The 23,893-nt window shown below is 42.6% G+C and overlaps 1 protein-coding gene across 1 annotated transcript in view; it reads right to left on the reverse strand.

The window, feature by feature from the left end:
• The window catches only part of washc5 (WASH complex subunit 5), a 79,392-nt gene that overhangs the window by 20,904 nt on the left and 34,595 nt on the right, over positions 1–23,893 (reverse strand). The window contains exons 12-19 of the mRNA XM_068032436.1: positions 21,810–21,976; positions 20,575–20,650; positions 18,842–18,952; positions 15,842–15,982; positions 14,688–14,768; positions 10,614–10,715; positions 9,829–10,008; positions 2,801–2,925 (exon numbers count right to left, since the gene is read on the reverse strand). Of these exons, the coding sequence (XP_067888537.1) occupies positions 2,801–2,925; positions 9,829–10,008; positions 10,614–10,715; positions 14,688–14,768; positions 15,842–15,982; positions 18,842–18,952; positions 20,575–20,650; positions 21,810–21,976 (983 nt within the window). The remainder of the gene's footprint in view (positions 1–2,800; positions 2,926–9,828; positions 10,009–10,613; positions 10,716–14,687; positions 14,769–15,841; positions 15,983–18,841; positions 18,953–20,574; positions 20,651–21,809; positions 21,977–23,893) is intronic.

Consider the following 23,893-nt stretch of genomic DNA (forward strand, 5'->3'; position numbering starts at 1 on the left):
ACCAAGGCCAGATGAAATGTACCCTAGGCTGTTAAAAGAAGCGAGAGAGGAAATAGCAGAAGGTCTGACCATCATTTTCCAGTCCTCACTGGATACAGGTGGGTGCAAGAGGATTGGAGAACTACTAACATTGTCCCTCTGTTTAAAAAGGGAGCGAGGGATAGACCAAATAATTACAGGCCAGTCAGTCTAACCTCAGTAGTGGGCAAATTAGTGGAATCTATTCTGAGAGACAGAATAAACTGTCATTTAGAAAGGCACAGATTACTTAAGGATAGTCAGTATGGATTTGTTAAGGGAAGATCTTGTTTAACTAACTTGATCAAATTTTTTGAAGAAGTAATAAGGAAGATAGATGAGGGCAGTGCACTTGATGTGGTCTACATGGACTTTTAGCAAGGCTTTTGACAAGGTCCCACATTGCAGACTGGTTTAAAAAAAATAAAATCCCACGGGATCCAGGGAAATGCAGCAAGGTGGATACAAGATTGGCTCAGTGGCAGGAAACAAAGGGTAATTGTTGACGGGTGTCATAGCGACTGGAGGGCTGTTTCCCGGGCTCAGTACTGGGTCCCCTGCTTTTTGTGGTATATATTAACGATTTGGACATAATTGTAGGGGGCATGATCAAGAAGTTTGCAGAAGACACAAAGATTGGCCGTGTGGAAGATAGCGAAGAGGATAGCTGTAGGCTGCAGGAAGATATTGATGGTCTGGTCAGATGGGCAGAAAAATGGCAAATGGAATTCAACCCGAGAAGGGAGAGATGATGCATTTGGGGAGGTCAAACAAGGCAAAGGAATATACAATTAATGGGAAAATACTGAGAAGTGTAGAGGAAGTGAGGGACCTTGGAGTGAATGCCCACAGATCCCTGAAGGTAGTAAGACAGGTCGATAAGGTGGTTAAAAAGGCATATGGAATCCTTTCCTTTATTAGCCGAGGTGTAGAATATAAGAGCAGGGAGGTTATGCTGGAACTGTATAACTCATTGGTTAGGCCACAACTTTAGTATTATGTGCAGTTCTGGTCACCTCATTACAGAAAGGATGCAATTGCACTAGAAAGGATACGAGGATGTTGCCAGGACTGGAAAAATGCAGCTATGAAGAAAGATTGGATAGGCTGGGGTTGTTCTCCTTGGAACAGAGAAGGCTGAGGGGAGATCTGATTGAAATGTACAAAATTTTGAGGGGCCTGGATAAAATGGAGGTGAAGGACCTATTCACTTTAGCAGAGAGGTCAGTGATGAGAGGGCATAGATTTAAAGCAATTGGTAGAAAAATTAGAGGGGAGATGAGGAAAAGCTTTTTCACCCAGAGGGTGGTGGGGGTCTGGAACTCACTGCCTGAAACCCTCAACTCATTCAAAAGGAGTCTGGATATGCACCTCATGTGCCGGAATTTGCAGGGCTACAGACCAAATGCTGGAAGGTGGGATTAGAGTAGGTGGATTGTTTTACGGCCGGCACAAAGATGGACCAAGTGGCCTCTTTCTGTGTCTTAAACTTTCTATGATTCTATGAGGAGGAGAATTGAAGTTTACTTTTCACAAGCAGCATATTGTGACTGCCATTATTTTATTGCATCTTATTTGCACTTGAAGCTTTACTGAAGGTATAAAAACCACACTGATGCAAAATTACTCATGGAAACGATACACAATATAAAAGCACACAGTTTAAAAGCCTATTACTGCAGAAATGGTATCAGAATGCTTGAAAACGGAGTTGTACATTTACAACTTGAATTAAATCAACCTCTTTCTGACCTGTAGCAGCAACCCTTTACACTCAGCATTGCCACAAAGACAATCCTGCAGCTTTACTGACTTCATTCCATTCAATAGCATAGGTCAAAACTGTCACCATTTAGATTTTTTACAAGGCACACTTGTTATCTGAGATCACAGATGATATTTCTGTTCACTTTTTAAAATTTATTCTCAGGATGTGGGCATCAATAGCATTTATTGCCCATCCCCGAGAAGGTGGTGGTGGCCCTTCTTACTGAACCACAGCAATTTGATACAACTGAGTGGCACACTGGGTCACTTCAGAAGACAGTTCAGAGTCAACCATTTCTGTAAGTCATCAGAATGAGAAATGTAATGTTAAAAAGTTGTGCAGGGGCTTGAAAGTGATGGGACAAAGATTCATTGCAAATTCCTGACCACAGCCAGGGAAGGCACTGACTGGAGATTTGTTTGGCAAAGAGAAGGGGCAGAGGAAGAACATTAGAGGGAAAGTGGTCTTTCTCTTAAAACTTCCCTTGGAAGAAGCCTGGGAGCAGGTTGTCTTTTTGATCACTGAGAGAAAAAGCGAAAGTAGAAAATAAATATCACACTATCTTGTGCACACACATACACACACACACACTGTAAACAGGGAACGCAGGTGACATTATGGGAGGTGAACTGAAAGCACCATGATGCTGTAGCATATTGGGAGCATCACTGCATTTTATCACCCTTGGCTCTGTTTCTGCGACACTCACACACCTCAGGACTACTCATTCACAGCAAGGTTTGAAAGTGCTGAATGGAGGCAAGACATTATCCACTGAGGATGTGGAAAAAGAGGGACAGTAAGAAACTTGGGTCAGACACACTGACACCTCCTAGCATCCGGTTTGGAAGAACACGGTGAGGTTTAAGGGAGGGAAGAAAGAAATGGGGGTAAATTTTGTTCTGGCCTCCCAGCTTTCAACCAGCATTTAATTATTATTACGATCCTCAAATGAAAACAAAGAAGTGCTCAGAGATTATCATGGTCATGGGACAGAGATTACAAAACACTCACTTGGGATCGGTGATTCTCAGAATTTCTCTACAAAGCCGACCAATGAACGTCACCGATTCATCGACTGGGTGGAATTTGGGTATGGGAATGTGGGTGGACTGGTACATGCTCTGCCAGTCTAGAATCTACAAGAAAAAAAGAATTTGTTAATCAGATGTGAAAATCTCAGAATGAAAACCTTGCCCTTGACTTGGTTCATCAACTAGGATTCAGTTATCACTCAGAGAGGAATTTCAAAAATGTTTTCATTTAATGCAAACAACAAGGTCCAGTCCGTAATTCAAGTGAAAGACTGATTTGAAAATTCAAAGCAGGCCAAGAAAATATTTAAGGTTTATAAGTTAAAAGGTATATAGCCAGGTTGGAGTTACTCTGCATCCTGTTGTCAGATGGCCTCCTTGTGGGGATCTCACAACATTTGGGTTTCTTAAGCTTGGGAGATACCGCAACTTTAGCATCAATATTGTTACAACCAAGATGGGAAAAATGCACTGTTAATTCAGTCCCATTTCTCCAAGGGTCACAGCATATCAATAGATTTTCCACCTACCGAAGAATAGCCAATTAGACACTCTATTTGTCCCCCAGAATAAAGCACACCAACCAGGTTTCTTTAAACAGCAGCATTAACTATTTATTAGAAAAAAATTCTTAACCACGAATGAGATAAATATATATATGAAAAAACTCCTAATTTCCCTAGCCCTCATGCACACACGCATACATTCAAAAAACAGGTTAACCGGAGGAAGAAAAAGGATTTTTGGTTTACAGCTGTTTCATAGGAATAAAATGGAAAAATAATTCAGTTTGTCATAGAATTATAGAGAGATATAGCACCGAAACAGGTCCTTCGGCCCACTGAGTCCGTGTCGACCATCAACCACCCATTTATACTAACTCTATATTAATCCCATTTTTCCCTCTCACATCCCCACCTTCCCTCAATTCTCCTACCACTTACCTACACTAGGGGCATTTTTTTACAATAGCCAATTTACCTATCAAACCGCATGTGGGAGGAAACCGGAGCACCCGGAGGAAACCCACACGATCACAGAGAGAACTTGCAAACTCCATACAGGCAGTACCCAGAACCGAACCCGGCTATGGTGCTAGTCACTGCGCCACTATGCCGCCCATGTTCTGGTCGGAAATTCCTCGCTTGAGTGAGGTGTCCCAAAGTCAAATAGTCGGATGCCACTTGAAGTCTCTCCAGACAAGGTTGATGAACAATCTGTGATGAGTAGGCGTTCAAGGCAATTTGACTACAGTAGGCATCACATAGATCTTTCAACAGGAGTATAACAGGTCTGCTTAGGACTCACAGCAGCAGTATCGCAGCAGAAGCTTTCTTCGGGTTCCAGAATTTCCCAAAACACAGGAGGCAACACAAACCACACTGGATGCAGGAATTCTTCAGAGTCAGGAGGCAATATGAATCTGACACCTTTCAAATACAAGATTTATATTCTTTTCAAGAGATGCCAGTTTCCTTTAGAGAGAGGGGTCTTTTCTGGGTCTTCCACTTTGATCTCCAGGCAGGTCAAAAAGCCAAATTTCAAATGCCTGCTCTTTGTGCAACTCACTGGATTTTAAAAGGGTCCAAAGTGAAAGTAAACCTTCCTGAGCCGATCACATGACCAGACAGAGTTTCCCTGTCATTCAAAGTGTTGCTCTAAGGAGGTCAAAACATTTGCCTGGCTTCCTCGAAACTGCTTGCTTTCCTATTCTTGTATAGAAAGTCAACATTCAAAATTTTCAGCTATTTACAGGTGTCCATGTCCACCGAAAATCCTTTTTCAGTTCTTTTCAAACATACAGAATTCTAAGATTTTAGTACAAAACTAAAACCTCTTGTAACAATATAAAAGTGCGCCCATTACATAAGCTGTATTTTTAAAAAAAATGTTTTTAAAAACTTCAGGGAATTAAGAGGGTCCTAACTATATCGGAATGTAAGAATCGTTAGACAAGAAAAAAGCCCATCTAGCTCCCCCTCTAGCACCCTAGTCATCACACAATGAAGTTGTTGACCGATCATCATTATGATGGTGAAGATCATGGGAAGATTTGTCTCTGTGGTAGCTGGCACGATTGTTGGTGACTGAAGAGGCTAATTCCTATTCTGCAGGCTCATGAGCAATTCGGGCACAAGAACTCCTGGTCTGGAGGGTCCCTGGTATAAGCAGACTCCTCCCGTTGTTTGCGCTTTTCTTCAGCAGCCTCGCGTCTGTTTCAGACTTGTAGGTTGCTTTCCTGGTTGTTGTGCACCAGTTGTCTCTGTCAGCGGCCTCCTGCTCCCACGCCCATTGGTCAATGTCAGCCAGAGGAGCTGTCTTTTCAGCAGGTCTTTGAAACGTTTGTGAGGTGCACCTCAATCTTGCTTACTGAGCATAGTTCACCATCAAGCACTGCTTTTGGCAGTCTGGAATCCTCCATGCATGGCATGTCCTGCCCAATGCAATTGGCATCGTAAGAGATTGCATCCAATGCTGGGCAGATTGAAGTCCTCGATAGAGCCAATGTTTGTGATGTAGTCGCGCCATCTGATGTTCATGTTTATGTTTAGAGATACAGCACTGAAACAGGCCCTTCGGCCCACCGAGTCTGTGCCGACCATCAACCACCCATTTATACTAATCCTACACTAATCCCATATTCCTACCACATCCCCACCTGTCCCTATATTTCCCTACCACCTACCTATACTAGGGGCAATTTATAATGGCCAATTTACCTACCAACCTGCAAGTCTTTTGGCTTGTGGGAGGAAACCAGAGCACCCGGAGAAAACCCACGCAGACACTGGGAGAACTTGCAAACTTCACACAGGCAGTACCCAGAATTGAACCCGGGTCGCTGGAGCTGTGAGGCTGCGGTGCTAACCACTGCGCCACATTGTTTTTCCATCTCTCAGCGGCCCCTTGCTACAGCGCTGTACGCTTTTTAACTGGACATCTTTTGTGGAACTCCCTTTTATGTTATATTATACTGACCCATTTATGTGACATTGAGAGAATAGTTTAAAAAATTACTCTGGAAGAAGCTTAGGAGTTATTCAGCAAAAGTGGACAGGAAAAAATCTACTTGAAGATGAATCAGTGTCAGAGCAGTGGGAGACATTCAAAGGGGAGATTCAAGGGCTTCAGAGTAAACATATTCCCACAAGGAAAAAGGGTGGGACGGCCAAATCTAGAGCCCCATGGATGTCAAGGAGCTTACAGGGTAAGATACAGAAGAAAACACCGACACCGAGAACTCAATACTACAGAAAGCCGAGAGGAGTATAGAAAGTGGAGGGGTGAAATCGAAAAGGAAATTAGGAAAGCTAAGAGAGGGCAAGGAAAATCAAGGTGAACCCAAAGATGCCTTAACAATACATTAAGTGTAAGAGGAAAACTAAGGAAAGAGCAGGGACCATAAAAGACCAAAAAGGTAACCTCTGTGTAGGGGCAGAAGATGATGGTATTGTTCTTAATGAATACTTTGCGTCTGTCTTCACAAAAGAGGGGGACGATGCAGATATTGTAGTTAAGGAAGAGGGATGTGAAGTATTGGGTGCGATAAACATAGGGAGAGAGGAAATATTAAAGCGATTAGCATCCTTGAATGTTGATAAATTACCAGGGCCGGATGAAATGTACCCCAGGCTGTTAAAGAAGCAACAGAGGAAATAGCGGAAGGTCTAACCATCATTTTCCAGTCCTCACTGGATACAGGTGTGGTGTCGGAGGATTGGAGGACTGCTAACATTGCACCTCTGTTTAAAAAGGGAGCAAGGGATAGACCGAATAATTACAGGCCAGTCAGTCTAACCTCAGTAGAGGGCAAACTATTAGAATCAATTCTGAGAGACAGGATAAAGTGTTACTTAGAAAGGCACCGATTAATCAAGGATAGTCAGCATGGATTTGTTAAGGGAAGGTCTTGTCTGATCAACTTGACTGAATTTGTTTGAAGAAGTAATTAGGAAGATAGATGAAGGTAGTGCAGCTGATATGGTCTACATGGATTTTGACAAGGTCCGACGTGGCAGATTCCATTTCCATGGAATCCAGGGAAATGCAGCAAGGTGGATACAAAATTGGCACAGTGCAGGAAACAAAGGGTAATTATTGACGGGTGTTTTGGCAACTGGAGGGCGGCTTCCAGTGGCGTTCTGCAGGGCTCAGTACGGGGTCCCCTGCTTTTTGGGGTATATATTAACGGTTTGGATGTCGATGTCGGGGGCAAGATCAAGAAGTTTGCAGTTGACACAAAGATTGGCTGTGTGATAGATAGCGAGGAGGATAGCTGTAAGCTACAGGAAGATATTGATAGTCTGGTCAGGTGGCAAATGAAATTCAACCTGGAGAAGTGTGAGGTGATGCATTTGGGGAGGTCAAAAAAGGCAAAGGAATACATTATTAGTGGGAAAATACCGAGAAGTGTAGAGGAAGTGAGGGACCTTGGAGTGAATGTCCAAAGATCCCTGAAGGTAGCAGGACAGGTCGATAAGGTGGTTAAGAAGGCATATGGAATCTTTCCTTTATTAGCCGATGTATAGAATATAAGAGCAGGGTGGTTATGCTGGAACTGTACAACTCATTGGTTAGGCCACAACTTTAGTATTATGTGCAGTTCTGGTCACCTCATTACAGAAAGGATGTAATTGCACTAGAGAGGGTACAGAGGAGAGTTAAGAGGTTGTTGCTGGGACTGGAAAAATGCAGAGATGAGGAAAGATTGGATAGGCTGGGGTTGTTCTCCTTGGAACAGAGAAGGCTGAGGGGAGATCTGATTGAAATGTACAAAATTGTGAGGAGCCTGGATAGAGTAGAGGTGAAGGAGCTATTCACCTTAGCAGAGAGGTCAGTGACTAGGGGGTACAGATTTAAAGTGATTGGTAGAAAGATTAGAGGGGAGATGAGGAAAAATGTTTTCACCCAGAGGGTGGTGGGGGTCTGGAATTCACTGCCTGAAAGGGTAGTAGAGGCAGAAACCCTCAACTCATTTAAAAGATGCCTGGATGTGCACCTCAAGTGCCCTAACCTGCAGGGCTATGGACCTAATGCTGGAAAGTGGGATTGGGTGGCTCGTGTTTTGGCCGGTGCAGACACAATGGGCCAAGTGGCCTCTTTCTGTGCCGTAAACTTTCTATGATTCTAAAACTCTAGAGTAAGGAGGTTTCTTACATAATGGATCAAAAACAGCCTTGATGGAAGCGTTCCAACAGTTGCATTTGTTTTCTGTACAGAACCCATCATTTTGACCCATACAAGCGGATGATCATGATAACCGCTTTGTATAGCTGAATTTTTGTAGAGATGTGTAGTGAATGGTTTCGCCAGTCACGCTTGGAGAGGCGGCCAAAGGAGCTGTTGGCCTTGAACAGTTGATTGTCTATATCCTTATTGACAGTGGCATCATTTGAGATAATGAAACCCAAATAGGTAAACTGTTCTACTGCATTGAGGTTGCTGCTGTCAATGCTAATCTGCGGTGGATTGTAATTTCCTCGGGGCCATGGTTGGTGCAGCAATTTTGTTTTCTTTAGGCTAATAGTAAAGTCAAAGACATTTGCTGCCTCAGAGAAACAGTTTCATTGCGTCCTCCGTGTGTGCCAGAAGGGCACAATTGTCAACAAAGAGACGCTCCAAGATAAGCTCTTCTGTGGTTTTGCTATGTGCCAGTAGTTTTTCCAGGTTGAAGAGACTGCCGTCTGTTTGGAGACCAATATATATGCCCTGTGTCAAGCCTACTTTTACCTCTGGATCATACTAAAGAAAATAGAGAAAATGGTCGGTGCCAGATAACACCCTTGCTTGACACCTTTGGTGATAAGGAAGCTGTCTGAGAGGGCTCCATTCTGCTTGACCTGACCTTTCTGGCCTTTGTGCAGTTGACAGAGAATGATGAGGAACCTTGGAGGGTACCCTAATCTAGACAGTACCTTCCAAAGTCCATCCTGGCTGACTGTTTTAAACACCTTGCTGACGCCTACAAAAGTAGCATATGGGCCGATGTTTTGTTCTCCTGGATCAAAAACAGCCTTGATGGAAGCGTTCCAACAGTTGCATTTGTTTTCTGTACAGAACCCATCATTTTGACCCATACAAACATCATGATAACCGCTTTGTAGTTCGCAGTTCCCCTATTGGGTCTGAATCAGCACTGTGACTTCCAGGGAGGCTTTCTTCAGCTATTGTCAGAACAAGTCTATTTAGAAGCACTGCAGACAAGATTTTCCCTGCAATGGAGAGCAAGGTGATGCCTCTGTATTTTGAACAGTGAGGCTTCTCGCCCTTTGATCGAGTTGTTGGCCTATCATGGTAATCAATCTCCATGAATTAGTCTACAGCAGATCCAGAAATGGCACGAGGTAAACCTCATTGGTGGAAAACTTTGGGGACCTTAAGTCCAAAGTCACCTTTGTCCTCCCAAGCATGTTACACTTAGCACGTGTCATTAATCATGCACGATATCCCAAAATATTACTTTCTTTAAGCAATCTATCTAGTTTGCAACATCTTTTGAAAACTTAATTCAAGATTACAATTGAACATGTAGTGATTCAAAACCAGAGGTTAGACATAATGCAAAGCAGGCAACATACCAAAAATATTTTTAAAACCCTGTAACAAAAGAATCAAATTAATAACTGATACTATTCTTGCTTTGAAGTCCTGTAGATTGAGGATAAATATCTAAGAGGTCTGTTCACTATTTTACCTGTAGCTGACATCTAAAAACAATGATGAGCACAAATATGCAAACTGAAATTACTACTGTATATTTTCTGGCCGGGAGGTGGTTGGGGGCAGGAATTGGGAAAATAAAGGGAAGACGCACACCTAGCAGTGCCTGGTGCTTTCAGGTGGGTGCACTGACAACAAGCTGCCTTGGCTGCACAAGTGTCAAGCCAGGTGGATAGAAAAAGGGGTTAGCATGACAGGGAAAATAGATTAGGTGAAAGAAACCAAAATATTTCAGAAGAAAATATGATACAATTAGTTATGCTAATTTACATATTCCCTGTGAATTACCTTTGTCCTCAGGAAATTATTGCACTCTTGTTCCACATTGTAGTTGATAATTCGAGACACCTCCTCCTGCCATATCTTCAGCCCGTAGATGCTGACGTAATCTTGTATGTATTCGAACGACCGGTAGAATCCATCCATTGTGGCAGCCATCTCTTTCAGTTTGGGCATCAGTTCACTAGTCTGTGTTAAGGGAATGCAAAATGTTTGAGGCTTGTAAAACATATTTTCACCATACATCAGTAGGATTAACAGTATTTTCAGCTAGGTTATCAGTACTTAGAAGCAAGAAATTCTAAATAATGAGCAATATAGAACTCAACCTAAAAAATGTACACATCAAAAGTAGGTTCTATAAAACATGGACAGCCTTCTGAAATAAAAACCTCACTGAATTACATAATGAGATGCAAGAACGGTAAATGATCTTAATCTTAAAAGGGGCCTGTGCTCATCTTTTTTCCCCAGTTGAAGGGTCGTCACTCAAAAGTTAACATGAATTTACTCTTTACAGTCCCATGCAGGGCAGCTCGCAACATGCCTGTATCTTTCATACTCCACACGTCTAAATCCAATGCCACATATCGTTGACATGAGGCTGACTCCACCTCATGTCACTACAGGGTACTGAGTGATAAGTCAGCAGAGAACAGAGCCCTCTCTCCCAGCAAGTTTTCCTTTTTCATCACAAATCTAACTCAGAGCTTTAAAATAAATATCCTTGCAATGCACACCCGGAACCTGTGAAGCATGAAGAAGTACTTAGCATAACTGCCATATCTTCTCACCTTAGCTTTAGGGTTAAAAATGAGCCCTCTGTGAAGGGCAAAGGCAACCCTTCTGACCAGTTCCTTCCGAATCCCATCTTCTAACAACTGCTTCGGATCCACCTATTTGAAAAAGAAAACACAAAATGAAGGGATTTTTAATTCACAGCCTCTTCGAGGCTGAGCTCTTCTGAAAAAAAGCTGAAAAGTTAAAATTCCCTGTAAAACTGTCTTACCCTCAGCAGATCCTTCATTAAAAAAAACAGGCAAACCTGACTGAACATCTGAATATCAGAAAATCAACACAAAAATGAAAACAATGATGTTGGTAAGTCGGTAACTGAATTGTTGTGGCAACAAATGGGTTACCTAGTTTAATACTGACATTTATGGATGGTAATGCAGCTGTTACAAATTGCTGGGTTCTTTAACACTTATCAGTCAGCTCCACCGATGAAACGTTTAAAAAAAAAATTCTGAAATTTCTTGATCCTCAGATTTTTGTTTCAAAAAAGGGGCGTTTCGAATTAGAATCCCCCATCCTTGTTGAAACTAGCTTTTAAAAGCAGCTGAACAGAGTTACTGAATAATGTTTATGATGCGATTAGGCAAGATTTAGGATGTGTAGGATGGGGAAGGAAACTGCAGGGGATGGGCACAAACGAAATGTGGAGCTTATTCAAGGAGCAGCTAATGCGTGTCCTTGATAAGTATGTACCTGTCAGGCAGGGAGGAAGTTGTCGAGCGAGGGAGCCGTGGTTTACTCAAGAAGTTGAAGCGCTTGTCAAGAGGAAGAGGGCGGCTTATGTTAGGATGAGACGTGAAGGCTCAGTTAGGGCGCTTGAGAGTTACAAGCTAGCCAGGAAGGATCTAAAGGGAGGGCTAAGAAGAGCAAGGAGAGGACACGAGAAGTCATTGGCGGATAGGATCAAAGAAAACCCTAAGGCTTTCTATAGGTATATCAGGAATAAAAGAATGATAAGAGTTAGAACTGGGCCAATCAAGGATAGTAGTGGGAAGTTGTGTGCGGAATCAGAGGAGATAGGGGAAGCGTTAAATGAATATTTTTCGTCAGTATTTACAGTAGAGAAAGAAAATGTTGCCGAGGAGATTACTGAGATACAGCCTACTAGGCTAGATGGGATTGAGATTCACAAGGAGGAGGTGTTAGCAATTTTGGAAAGAGTGAAAATAGATAAGTCCCCTGGGCCAGATGGGATTTATCCTAGGATTCTCTGGGAAGCCAGGGAGGAGATTGCAGAGCCGTTGTTGTTGATCTTTATGTCGTCATTGTCGACAGGAGTAGTGCCGGAGGACTGGAGGATAGCAAATGTTGTCCCCTTGTTCAAGAAGGGGAGTAGAGACAGCCCTGGTAATTATAGACCTGTGAGCCTTACTTCGGTTGTGGGTAAAATGTTGGAAAAGGTTATAAGAGACAGGATTTATAATCATCTTGAAAAGAATAAGTTCATTTGCGATAGTCAGCACGGTTTTGTGAAAGGTAGGTCGTGCCTCACAAACCTTATTGAGTTTTACGAGAAGGTGACCAAACAGGTGGATGAGGGTAAAGCCGTGGATGTGGTGTATATGGATTTCAGTAAGGCGTTTGATAAGGTTCCCCACGGTAGGCTATTGCAGAAAATACGGAAGTATGGGGTTGAAGGTGATTTAGAGCTTTGGATCAGAAATTGGCTAGCTGAAAGAAGACAGAGGGTGGTGGTTGATGGCAAATGTTCATCCTGGAGTTTAGTTACTAGTGGTGTACCGCAAGGATCGGTTTTGGGGCCACTGCTGTTTGTCATTTTTATAAATGACCTGGAAGAGGGTGTAGAAGGGTGGGTTAGTAAATTTGCGGATGACACGAAGGTCGGTGGAGTTGTGGATAGTGTCGAAGGGTGTTGTAGGGTACAGAGGGACATAGATAGGCTGCAGAGCTGGGTTGTGAGATGGCAAATGGAGTTTAATGCGGAGAAGTGTGAGGTGATTCACTTTGGAAGGAGTAACAGCAATGCAGAGTACTGGGCTAATGGGAAGATTCTTGGTAGTGTAGATGAGCAGAGAGATCTTGGTGTCAAGGTACATAAATCCCTGAAAGTTGCTACCCAGGTTAATAGGGCTGTTAAGAAGGCATATGGTGTGTTAGCTTTTATTAGTAGGGGGATCGAGTTTCGGAGCCACGAGGTCATGATGCAGCTGTACAAAACTCTGGTGAGGCCGCACCTTGAGTATTGCGTGCAGTTCTGGTCACTGCATTATAGGAAGGATGTCGAAGCTTTGGAAAGGGTGCAGAGGAGATTTACTAGGATGTTGCCTGGTATGGAAGGAAGGTCTTACGAGGAAAGGCTGAGGGACTTGGAGTTGTTTTTGTTAGAGAGAAGGAGGAGGAGAGGTGACTTAATAGAGACATACAAGATAATCAGAGGGTTAGATAGGGTGGATAGTGAGAGTCTTTTTCCTCGGATGGTGATGGCAAACACGAGGGGACTTGGCTTTAAGTTGAGGGGTGAAAGATATAGGACAGATGTCAGAGGTAGTTTCTTTACGCAGAGAGTAGTAGGGGCGTGGAACGCCCTGCCTGCAACAGTAGTAGACTCACCAACTTTAAGGGCATTTAAGTGGTCATTGGATAGACATATGGATGAAAATGGAATAGTGTAGGTCAGATGGTCGGCGCAACATCGAGGGCCGAAGGGCCTGTACTGCGCTGTAATGTTCTAATGTTTCTGATTCAAAGGTATAGACTACCTTTTAAATACAAATGAAGAAACATTCTATGATTCAGAACATTTCCTCGTGGAAAATGCATTATTTAAAATTGCAGTTTTTTTTTAAAAAGTCAACGCATTTCATAACTTTCCCTCTATTTGCATCACTATTCAATCGAAAAAATGGGAAGGCAACCGCCTCCAAGCTTCTCTTTCCCTGTAAGTGATAGTTAGGAAGTGAATCATAGAATGGTTACAGCCGAGAAGGCGGCCATTCAGCTCATCGAGTCTGTGCCAACTGTCAACGAGTAACTCAGCTAGTCCCACTCCACCGCCTTTTCCCTGCAGCCCTGCAAATGTTCGCTCTTTAGATAATTATCCAGTTCTCTTCTGAAGGCCTCAGTTGAATCTGCCTCCATAAGTGCATGAAAACTGCTTTGCAAATCACCCACCCACCCTCCCTGTAACAAAACACATGGCCTCTGCTCAGCATCATGCTATGGTGATCAGGAACTCTGTGCAAGAAACTGCTACAAATCCACATATTGTCAGTAAGTGGCACAGCACACTGAAGCTTGCTTCAACATCACCCTATAATTAGCTATTTTAGCAGAGCCTGTCAGACACTGCATTGCCACATTTTGATCTTTGTACTGTTGAGTGTTATTCAACCAGCATCATTGAGAATAAAATTAGATGAGCAATGTAACGTGGTGTTGGAATATGGCATCATGCAGCCGGGAATGGCACCTTTACCCACTCAATGACCAAGGAATAAGAAGCATTTGACAAAAATGACAGTACAATGTGGGGTAGTCTCTATTGAATAGTTTCCATTGCAGAATGAAACAAAAATCTTATGAATCAGCACAACGAGGAGCCGTGAAGCAGAGCTAAAGCTAACAGCAGGATCAGACTTTATTCTGAAAAAGCAGACAAAAAAAAAACTTTGTTGTTTTACCATCAACGACGTTAAAATCTCAACCAGTTTCTCCCAACCCAATCTACTTCTTTCGTGTAACACGCTTACAACAATGGAGCAAAAATAGGATGTACTTTGCTTTTTGTTGGGAAATTTATGAAGGAAGTTTTAATTATGTCCAAAACCTTTATGCTTTGAGATTATCGATCAATACTGCCCTTTCCCCAAATGTTATCCAATCCAGTTGTGTAAATACGGATTCAGACGACGACCCTGGAATGCGCCCAGTAGCATTTGGATTAAATATTTATGACCCTCGTTTGTTTCCATCACAGACTGCCAGAGGAAAAGTCAAATACATGTAACAGTTGAAACAGTGAGTAGTACTCATGTTTGAGAAAGCAGAATGGAAAATAACCTCAACATCTCCACTGTGATACAAACATGGCTCCAAATGTTTTCACTTGCCTTGATGATGCCAACAAGAGTAGTCTTCATCATGAGAATGCCTTCAGTGAAAATTGATATTGCATGAGTAAGTCTTGCAACCTTTGAGTGAAGAGGATACAAAATAAAATAGCAATAATGATTAAAAAAAACAATTAATTTTCTTTTGGTCTTTTGACATGTCAGCTGGTAGTACATTCACCAGTGGTTTGTGATTTCATAGTCCACAGCAGGACCCAAGCTCATAATCTAGACCAACTGTTCAATGCAGCACTGTGGGGCTTTGGCAGATATAGCCATGCAGGTAGATTATGGATAGGATAGGTTCTGTTATTAAAGGGACACTGCATTCATGCAAAACTGACTGGCAACTCTTTCATTGTTTGGGGAGAGAGACAGAGACAGAGAGACAGAGAGACAGAGACAGAGACAGAGACAGAGAGACAGAGAGACAGAGACAGAGAGAGAGACAGAGAGAGAGACAGAGAGAGAGACAGAGAGAGAGACAGAGAGAGAGACAGAGAGAGAGACAGAGAGAGAGACAGAGAGAGAGACAGAGAGAGAGACAGAGAGAGAGACAGAGACAGAGAGAGGGAAAACCAATGCATCATTGTCACCATGAGACCACCTGCAAATGATGTGACGAAACAAAAAAAATTGCCTAACACTTGAACTTGAGCCCCTTTAACAATTTATTTTAAAAATTGCATAAGACACAAAAAATAGCAGAGGCCACTTCAAAGGAAAACTGCTTTTAACAGCACCGCATAAGACTAGAGTTTTTAATAAAAGCAAAATACTGCGAATGCTGGAAATCTGAAATAAAAACAAGAAATGCTGGAACCACTCAGCAGGTCTGGCAGCATCTGTGGAAAGAGAAGCAGAGTTAACGTTTTGGGTCAGTGACCCTTCTTCGGAACGCTTCGGGGTTCCGAAGAAGGGTCACTGACCCGAAACGTTAACTCTGCTTCTCTTTTCACAGATGCTGCCAGACCTGCTGAGTGGTTCCAGCATTTCTTGTTTTTATATTAGAGTTTTTAATGATGTTCTCACCACCCTCCTTAAGCTCTACCCACAGTGTCTGCACAAGCCAAGCAAGAACCCTGCACCATGCAGACATGTCCAATGGCTACTGCACTCTCTGACCAATCCAAAATCTGTCAGTGCCCTCATACCTCGTATCTGGCACCAAGCTGGGCATAGTCCTTCAGCTTGTCTTTATCCAGTCGAGTTGGCACTTCGATAATGTTGTGCGTTTGAAGCTTGATAATCTTTGCCAAGGATGTAAACATACTCTCTGGAATTATCTGCAAAACCTAGAACAGCACACATGATTTCTTTTGAAATAACACTTATGATTTTCAGTGACATAAAACATAACAGACAAGTTGCATTTGGTTAAAGGCAAGGTTTTCCATTTATATTACAGTACCATGTTTCTCAAAAAAATTTAATCCAGAAGGTGGAGTTAATTCCTAATTAAATACTGAACCAAGATGGAACACTACGAATTTGGTGAAATGAAACACTAAACAAATACATAACTATGCACAGAACCAATACTAAACAAGAGACATTGGATGGGATCAAGTGTCCATCGAACCAATAAAAGCATCAGTAGCTTGAATTTATATAGCCCTTTAAGAGAAAAAAAAATGTCTTAGGGTGCTTCACAGAGGTATAGGGAAAAATGGACACTGAACCAACAGATATGTTAGATGGTATGACCAAAGACTTGGCCAAAGGAGGGAATTTTAAAGGTAGAGGTTTAGGCAGGGATTTTCAGAGTGTGGGGCCTAGATGGTTGACAGCATGGTCATCAATGGTGGGACAAGAGGGAATGCAGGGATAAGCCAAGAGTTGGGGTGTGGGGGAGTGTGAAAGAGTTGTAGAGTTTGAGGTGGTTAGAAAGATAGGGAGGAGTGAGGCTGTGAAGCAACTTGAACAGAGATCAGAATTTCAAATTTGAGACAGTGTGGGACTGCTGGACATGGATGATGACCAAGTGCAACTTGGTGTGGGACCAGAATAAAGGCAGAACAGTTTTGGATGAGCTGAAATTTACATAGATTGCAGGACAGAGATCAACAGGCAAGATTAGAGGTGACAAAACCATTGTTGGCTGCAGGTAGGGACAAAGGCAGGAAATGTTACAGAGCTGCATGTAGATGTCTTTGTGATGGAGAGGAGACTGAGTTGGAAACTCAGCTCAGAGCCCAACAGGATGCAGGGTCTGCGAACAGTCTGGTTCAGCCGGACACAGTGGTCAAGGAGGGAAATGGAAGCCAGAGTACGGAGCTTGTGCCAGGAGCCGAAGATGATGCCTTCTTTTCTTGAGAAGGAGGAGGTATTAATAGCAGTTCTGAAGGGGAGGAGGACGATGCCCAAGGAGATGGAACCATTTACCATATGAGATAGCATGGGGACCTGGAAGGGAAGACGAGTAGCAAGGAGTTTAGTGGGAAAGACATTGACAGAGCAGCAGGAAGATCTCAAGTAAGATAAGGGTAACCTTCCTGCTTTTGTATTCTAAGCCTCGCTTAATAAAGGCAAGTATCCCATAGGCCTTCTTGACCATCTTATCTACCTGCCTAGCCACCCTCAGGGACCTATGGACATGTTCCCCAAGGTCCCTCTGTTCCTGTACACTTCTCAGTAGATGCTAACATTCATTGTGTATACCTTCCCTTGTTAGCCTTCCCCAAATGAATTACCTCACAGTTCTCTGGATTTAATTCCATTTGCCACTTTCCGCCCACCTGACTAGTCCATTGCTATCTTCCTACAGTCTACAGCTTTCTTCTTCATTATCAACCACACGGGCAATTTCTGTAACCATCAGCTCTATCTTCAATATCCTTGTACCCAGTAAGGCTAGCATCTTTACACTCAAATCTGGACCATTAACATGACCATAACTGGTGCACAACTGGCTTGGCCATCCATCATCACATCTGGCTTGCGTGCATAAAGTTCTACTAGGTCCAGTTCTCCTCTGCTATAATTGCTCATTACTCAACCATCATTCTGGAAAACAAAATTGATTACAGTCTTCTTTTACTTTACTACCAGCAACCTCCTTATGCTCTTACACCTTCACCTCTAACAACAACTACAAGAACCTCTTGGATTTCTTTATTCACCGATAGATCATCGGTTCGGCTCCCTCTGCTGCTTTCCCCCGTTCCTAGTGCCCAATGTCATAACTTTCCCTCCTACTCTAGCCCTGAACTTTTATCTTTCTCTCCATCATAATTCACCTGCTGTATAAAACACTAGTTAGGCCATAGCTGGAGTACTACGTGCAGTTCTGGTCGCTGCGCTATCGGAAAGATGCCACTGCACGAGAGAAGTACAGAGGAGATTTACGAGGATGTTGTCTGGACAGGAGAATTTTAGTTATGAAGAAAGATTGGATTAGCTCGGGTTGTATTCTTTGGAACAGAGGAGGCTGAGGAGAGACCTAATGGAAGTGTGTAAAATTATGAGGGAGACTAGATAGAGTGGCGAGAAAGGCCTTATTCCCCTTGGTTGAGGCATTCAAAATCAGGAGGGATTGATTTAGGCTAAGAGGTAAGAGGTTTCGAGGGGATTCAAGCAGAAATTATTTCACCCAGAGAGTGCTGGGGATCTGGAACTCACTGCCTGAAAGGATGGTAGAGGAAGAAACCCTCATAACATCAGAAAAATTCTTGGATATGCACTTTAAGTCCAGTAGCCTTCAAGGCTACAGACCAAGAGCCAGCAATTGGGATTAGGTCAAATGGCCTCCTTCCAGGTTGTAAACTTCTATGATTTCTATGAGCAAATCAGCGAAAGCAGAGTTACTGTAACAAATGATGAAGAGGGGAGGAGGGAGAAAGGAGGCAGGAAGGGAGAGCGAGAGGGGGACAGGAGGTAGGAAGGGCGAGAGGGGGACGGGAGGAAGGGAGAAAGGTAGAGTTGCAGTGAAAGTTATAAGTGGCTGAAGACAGCTTGGCTGGTGACTGAGATCACAGGAGATATATGATGGGAAATGGGGAGACTGAGGGGATGAATGTGGGTGAAATAATTTTTTGTGCGGGGAGAAGTTTACAGGGAAATATAAATATGCAGTTCTGTATTCAGTGCACAGCTAACTGGCATAATTGAATATTTTGAAGTAGACATATATTCCTCAAGCTCACAAGACTCACCTTTCGAACATAGGCCACAAGCTCTCCGGAATAATACTGGGACACGCTCAGAAGGTCAGGACTATTGGCCTGATTTATTCGCATCAGTGGAAGATCGAGGGCTGATGCCAACTGAAACAACAGAACAAATTATCCACCAATATAAAACCTTATTCATAAAACCTCAGGCCTAATGACAATATGTAGAACAGTGGCGCAGTGGTTAGCACCGCAGCCTCACAGCTCCAGCGACCCGGGTTCAATTCTGGGTACTGCCTGTGTGGAGTTTGCAAGTTCTCCCCGTGTCTGCGTGGGTTTCCTCCGGGTGCTCCGGTTTCCTCCCACACGCCAAAGACTTGCAGGTTGATAGGTAAATTGGCCTTCATAAATTGCCCCTAGTATAGGTAGGTGGTAGGGAAATATAGGGACAGGTGGGGATGTGGTAGGAATATGGAATTAGTGTAGGATTAGTATAAATGGGTGGTTGATGGTCGGCACAGACTCGTTGGGCCGAAGGGCCTGTTTCAGTGCTGTATCTCTAAATAAAATAAAAATAACTATCAGTTTCACTTTCAAAAGATTATTTTTTAATTCATTCTCAAGATATGTGCATCGCTAGCAAGGCCAGCATTTATTGCCCACCCCTAGTTGCCCTGAGTAGGTGGTGGGGAGCCTTAGATGAAGGAATCGAGTGCCATATATTCAAGTTTGCTGCAGACACGAAGTTTGGGGTTACAGTAAGTACTGTAGATGGGAACAGAAAGTTGTAAATGGACAACCATTAATTAAATGCGTGGGTAAAACTGCGGCAGAAAGAGTTCAAAGCAGGCAAGTGTGAAGTCGTACACTTAGGACCCAAGAAAGATAAATCAGAATTATTTTCTAAAATGGTAAGAAGCTTGGAACTGTAGATGAGCACAGTGATTTAGCAATCCATACACAGAAATCATTAAAAGCTAGCAAACAGGTACAAAAGTAATTAAAAAGACTAATTCTTGGCCTTGATCTCAAGGGGGCTGGAATACAAAAGGGTGGAGGTTATGTTAGTTACAGAAGACTCTGCTTAGACCCCATCTTGAATGCTGCATTCAATTCTGAACACCATACGGCAGTAAGGATACACTGGTCTTGGAGGGGGGGTGCAGTGCAGATTCACCAGAATGATAGCAGGGCTATAAAGGGCAAAAGGAAAAATGGAATTACATCCAGGTATAATATTCAAAAAGCATGATTTCCAAGGACAGCACTATGTTTAGGAAAATCAACGATCTGCACAATACACTGCTAAGAAAAAGATGATACCTGCAATTCACCACATAATGAAAAGCCAATCTCTGGCCAGCAAAATGCTTTTTCAGGCATCAGTCGCTTCGCTCCAGCAAAGGAGGAGAATCTGAGCACAATTCTTTCCTCTTCATATTTAGATAAGCAACGGCAGAAATCAGGGCACACACTGCCTGCTCATCTTCTCAGCTGTTGTATGGTATAAAACGCAGGGCAATCAAAACAAAAATGGAAAGGGACAAGGGAAGGATCAGCTTTTAATTAAATATGAATCAAATTCTTGTCATTCCTAAGATTGTTGGTGGCATAATGACATAATCATAGTGAGGCTTCTGGGTGACCCAGAGAAATTTAGTGTCAACTATTTCAGGGCAAGCTTGTTACCATATAACAACCCTCACATTCATCATGTGATTCCATCAGTTCAATCCATTTCTGATTCTACTACTCTCTCACTCCTCTCCACTCACCTTTAAAAACGTTGCTTTAAGTTTCGTTACCATGAAGGGGCTGACTCGGATACCTTCTTGCATGATAGTTGTGTAGCTGTGGATAAGTAGTATTATGTTAGCCATAGCCCAAACATACAGGCTAACTGCAGCAATGCACATCTTGATAGGCACAAGTGAAAGACAAAAAAGTAAAACAAAAATTAACTTAAATAAATAAGGAAACCGTTATCAGCCAGCCACTTCATGGCCAGAAATAGTTTTATGGAGTTTGGGAGTTAATCTCATGCACCTCAGCTGGCGACTTCCAAAAGCAATTCATTATTTTGATTTTAATGTATTCGACTTTAGAGCTTCCAACAATTCTGGCTGAGATTGCTGAAGTTTCACATTTTATCTGAAACCTGGAGCATATAATTGCATCGCAGCTATATTCAAGACTTTTGAGAGGGCCGAAGGAATTCAGAGTCATTACATAGAGCCATTATGGCACAGAAGGAGGCTATTCAGCCCATCGAGTCCATGCCAACTCTGTAGAGCAATCCAGTCAGTCCCATTCCCCCACTCTCTTCCTGTAATCCTGCATGTTTATTGGATGAGTACTTGAGGTTCCGATCATTATATCCCAGGAGTGTTGAGAGCTACTAAGTCCTAATCTAGTCGTTACAGCAAAAATTTGTGCCTGGAATTTCTAGCTGCCGGCACAAAGCTAGCCAAGTGTGCAACCCACTAACTCCCTTTTGAAATTACTGATCTTCTCTGCTTCCACTACCCTCGTAGTCAGCGAGCTTCAGGTCATTACCACTCGCTGTGTAAAGAAGTTCTTCCTCACATGCTTGTACCATCAGCTATTCTTGCCTACCTTATCTAAACCTGTCACAATCTTGTACAGCTCTATCAGATTTCCCCTGAACCTCCTTTGCTCCAAGGAGAACTCCTCCCAGCTTCTCTAACCTAATCGACCATTCTGGTAAACCTCCTCTGCACCCTCTGAAGGACCTTCACATCCTTCCTAAAGTGTGATGACCAGACTCCTTTTTCAATAACTCTAGGCAACGTCCCCTCTGATTTTCTTTTATTGTGCGCAGCCAAGTGCACTGGACCTTTAGATTTTTTGTCTGGTCATGCACGCGCAGTAATTTAAAGGGGCCGACTTTAATCCAACACAAGGTCTCCGGGGAGATTCACTTATATAAACTCGTAACATTTAAATGTCAGATTTCAAGACTTCTCTCAAGATCTTAGAATGATCTTACCTGTCAATAAGCTGCCAGGCATATGACAGGTCCCCAATAATCTGCATGGTGATGAGGACCTCTTCTTTAATGTTTATGGTGCGAATCATCTGATGGAGAAACTTGCGAGTGTCAGCCAGGAACTGGCAGATCTGCAAATTTGATTCCAGTTGATGGAACTCTTGTACCTGTTTAAAGAAATTACAAATTCTCACCATTAGCAACACAGAGATACTGAAAGTTAAGACTGTACTTTAACCCTCAAGAACACCAAAATCTCTGCCACACCTCAAGTTCCTTAAAAATATCCAACACTGGAATTTTAGGAGTCTTTCTGGAAATTAAGAATATTTGATAGTCCCTTAATAAATTTATGAACTTGGAGCAACAGGTAGACATGTACATGAATATAACTGAATCTTTCACTGCCACTTTACTGAAAGTATTTATATGTCCTGTCACTTCCCACTTTCTCTTACCGCAGATAGGTTTTAAGGAGTAAATTTAAACACGTACATAAGAAATAGAAGCAGGAGTAGACGATATGGCCCATCGAGCCTGCTCTGCCATTCAACATGATCATGTTGATCTTAGGATTCAGCTCCACTTGCCCGCCCGCTCCCCATAACCCTCGATTCCCTGAGACACCAAAAAACTGTCTATCCCAGCCTTAAATATATTCAACAACGGAGCATCCACAACCCTTTGGGGTAAGAATTCCAAAGATTCACAACCCTTTGAATGAAGAAATTTCTCATCGCAGTCATAAATGATCGTCCCCTTATCCTGAAACTGTGCCTCCGTGTTTTAAATTCCCCAGCCAGCAGAAACAACCGCTCAGTGTCGACCCTGTCAAGACCCTTCAGAATCTTGTCTGTTTCAATGAGATCACCGCTCATTCTTCTAAACTCGAGAATATAGACCCAATTTACTCAGCTTCTCATCATTGCACAACTCTCTCAACCCAGGGACCAAACTAGTGAACCTTTGCTATACTGCTTCCAATGCAAGTACATCTTTTCTTAAATAAGTAGACAAAAACTGCACACAGTATTCCAGGTGTGATCTCACCAAAGACCTGTACAATTATAGCAAGACCTCTTCATTCTTCTACTCCAATTCCCTTGTAATAAAGGTCAACATGCCACTTGCATTCCTAATTGCTTGCTGTACTTGCATGCTAACTTTGTGTTCCTTGTACGAGTACACCCAAGTCTCTCTGAACATCAATATTTACCAGCTTCACACCTTTTAAAAAAAATATTCTGCTTTTCTGTTCTTACGACCAAAATGAATAACTTCACACTTCCCCACATCTGCCACCGTGATGCCCACTCACTTAACCTGTCTATATCTCTTTGCTACCTCTCTGTATCATCCTCACAGCTTGCATTTCAATCAATTTCTGTATAATCACCAAACTTAGAGACATTACTCTCTGTCTCTTCGTCTAAGCCATTGTTATGAAAGTGATTCTTTTTTGTAAAATAATATATTTAAAGGAATTTATGGTTAAGCTGAATTTTTAAAAGTAAGACATCAAGAGGACATAGAGAGCCAGATTGGCAACAATGTTGCTAGTTGTCACATAGCTCAAGTCGGAGAAGCAGCGGAAACCCTGGTAACAGGGGCAGAAAAGTGACAAGTGCTCCTTTGATTGGACAAGCCCTGTAGTAGCAGAATACCTGGGAAGGGCAGAAAAACTGACAAGCTTTCTGGTTGTCAGTCAGAGTGAGTGTGTTTTACCTTCTGGAAGGCGATAAGGTCAAGTGCTGAAGAAGTGTCAAAAAAGGACAGAAGACCACAACTCGGCTCGCTTTCCAGAAACTCCCAATAAAAGACCCTGTGAAGTCCACTGTGTCGATTCATCTTGTTTCCTGTATTTGAGGAAAGCCTGCTAAAAATAATTCTCAAAGCCGCCTGAAGAGAACTGTTCTAAAGATTCTAGTGACCTGTCTACATGCACTCGGAAGTTAGACTGTTTGCCAGTTTGGAACAACTTATCTCATCTGTTTTCTTCAAAAAAAATGAGGAAGTAATCTGCCCAAGTTATTATCCAAAAATCCCTTTTTATTTTTCCAGTTAACTGGTGTGTGTGTGTGTGT

The sequence above is a fragment of the Heterodontus francisci genome, chromosome 5 (assembly GCF_036365525.1).
Source record: "Heterodontus francisci isolate sHetFra1 chromosome 5, sHetFra1.hap1, whole genome shotgun sequence".
NCBI lineage: Eukaryota > Metazoa > Chordata > Chondrichthyes > Heterodontiformes > Heterodontidae > Heterodontus > Heterodontus francisci.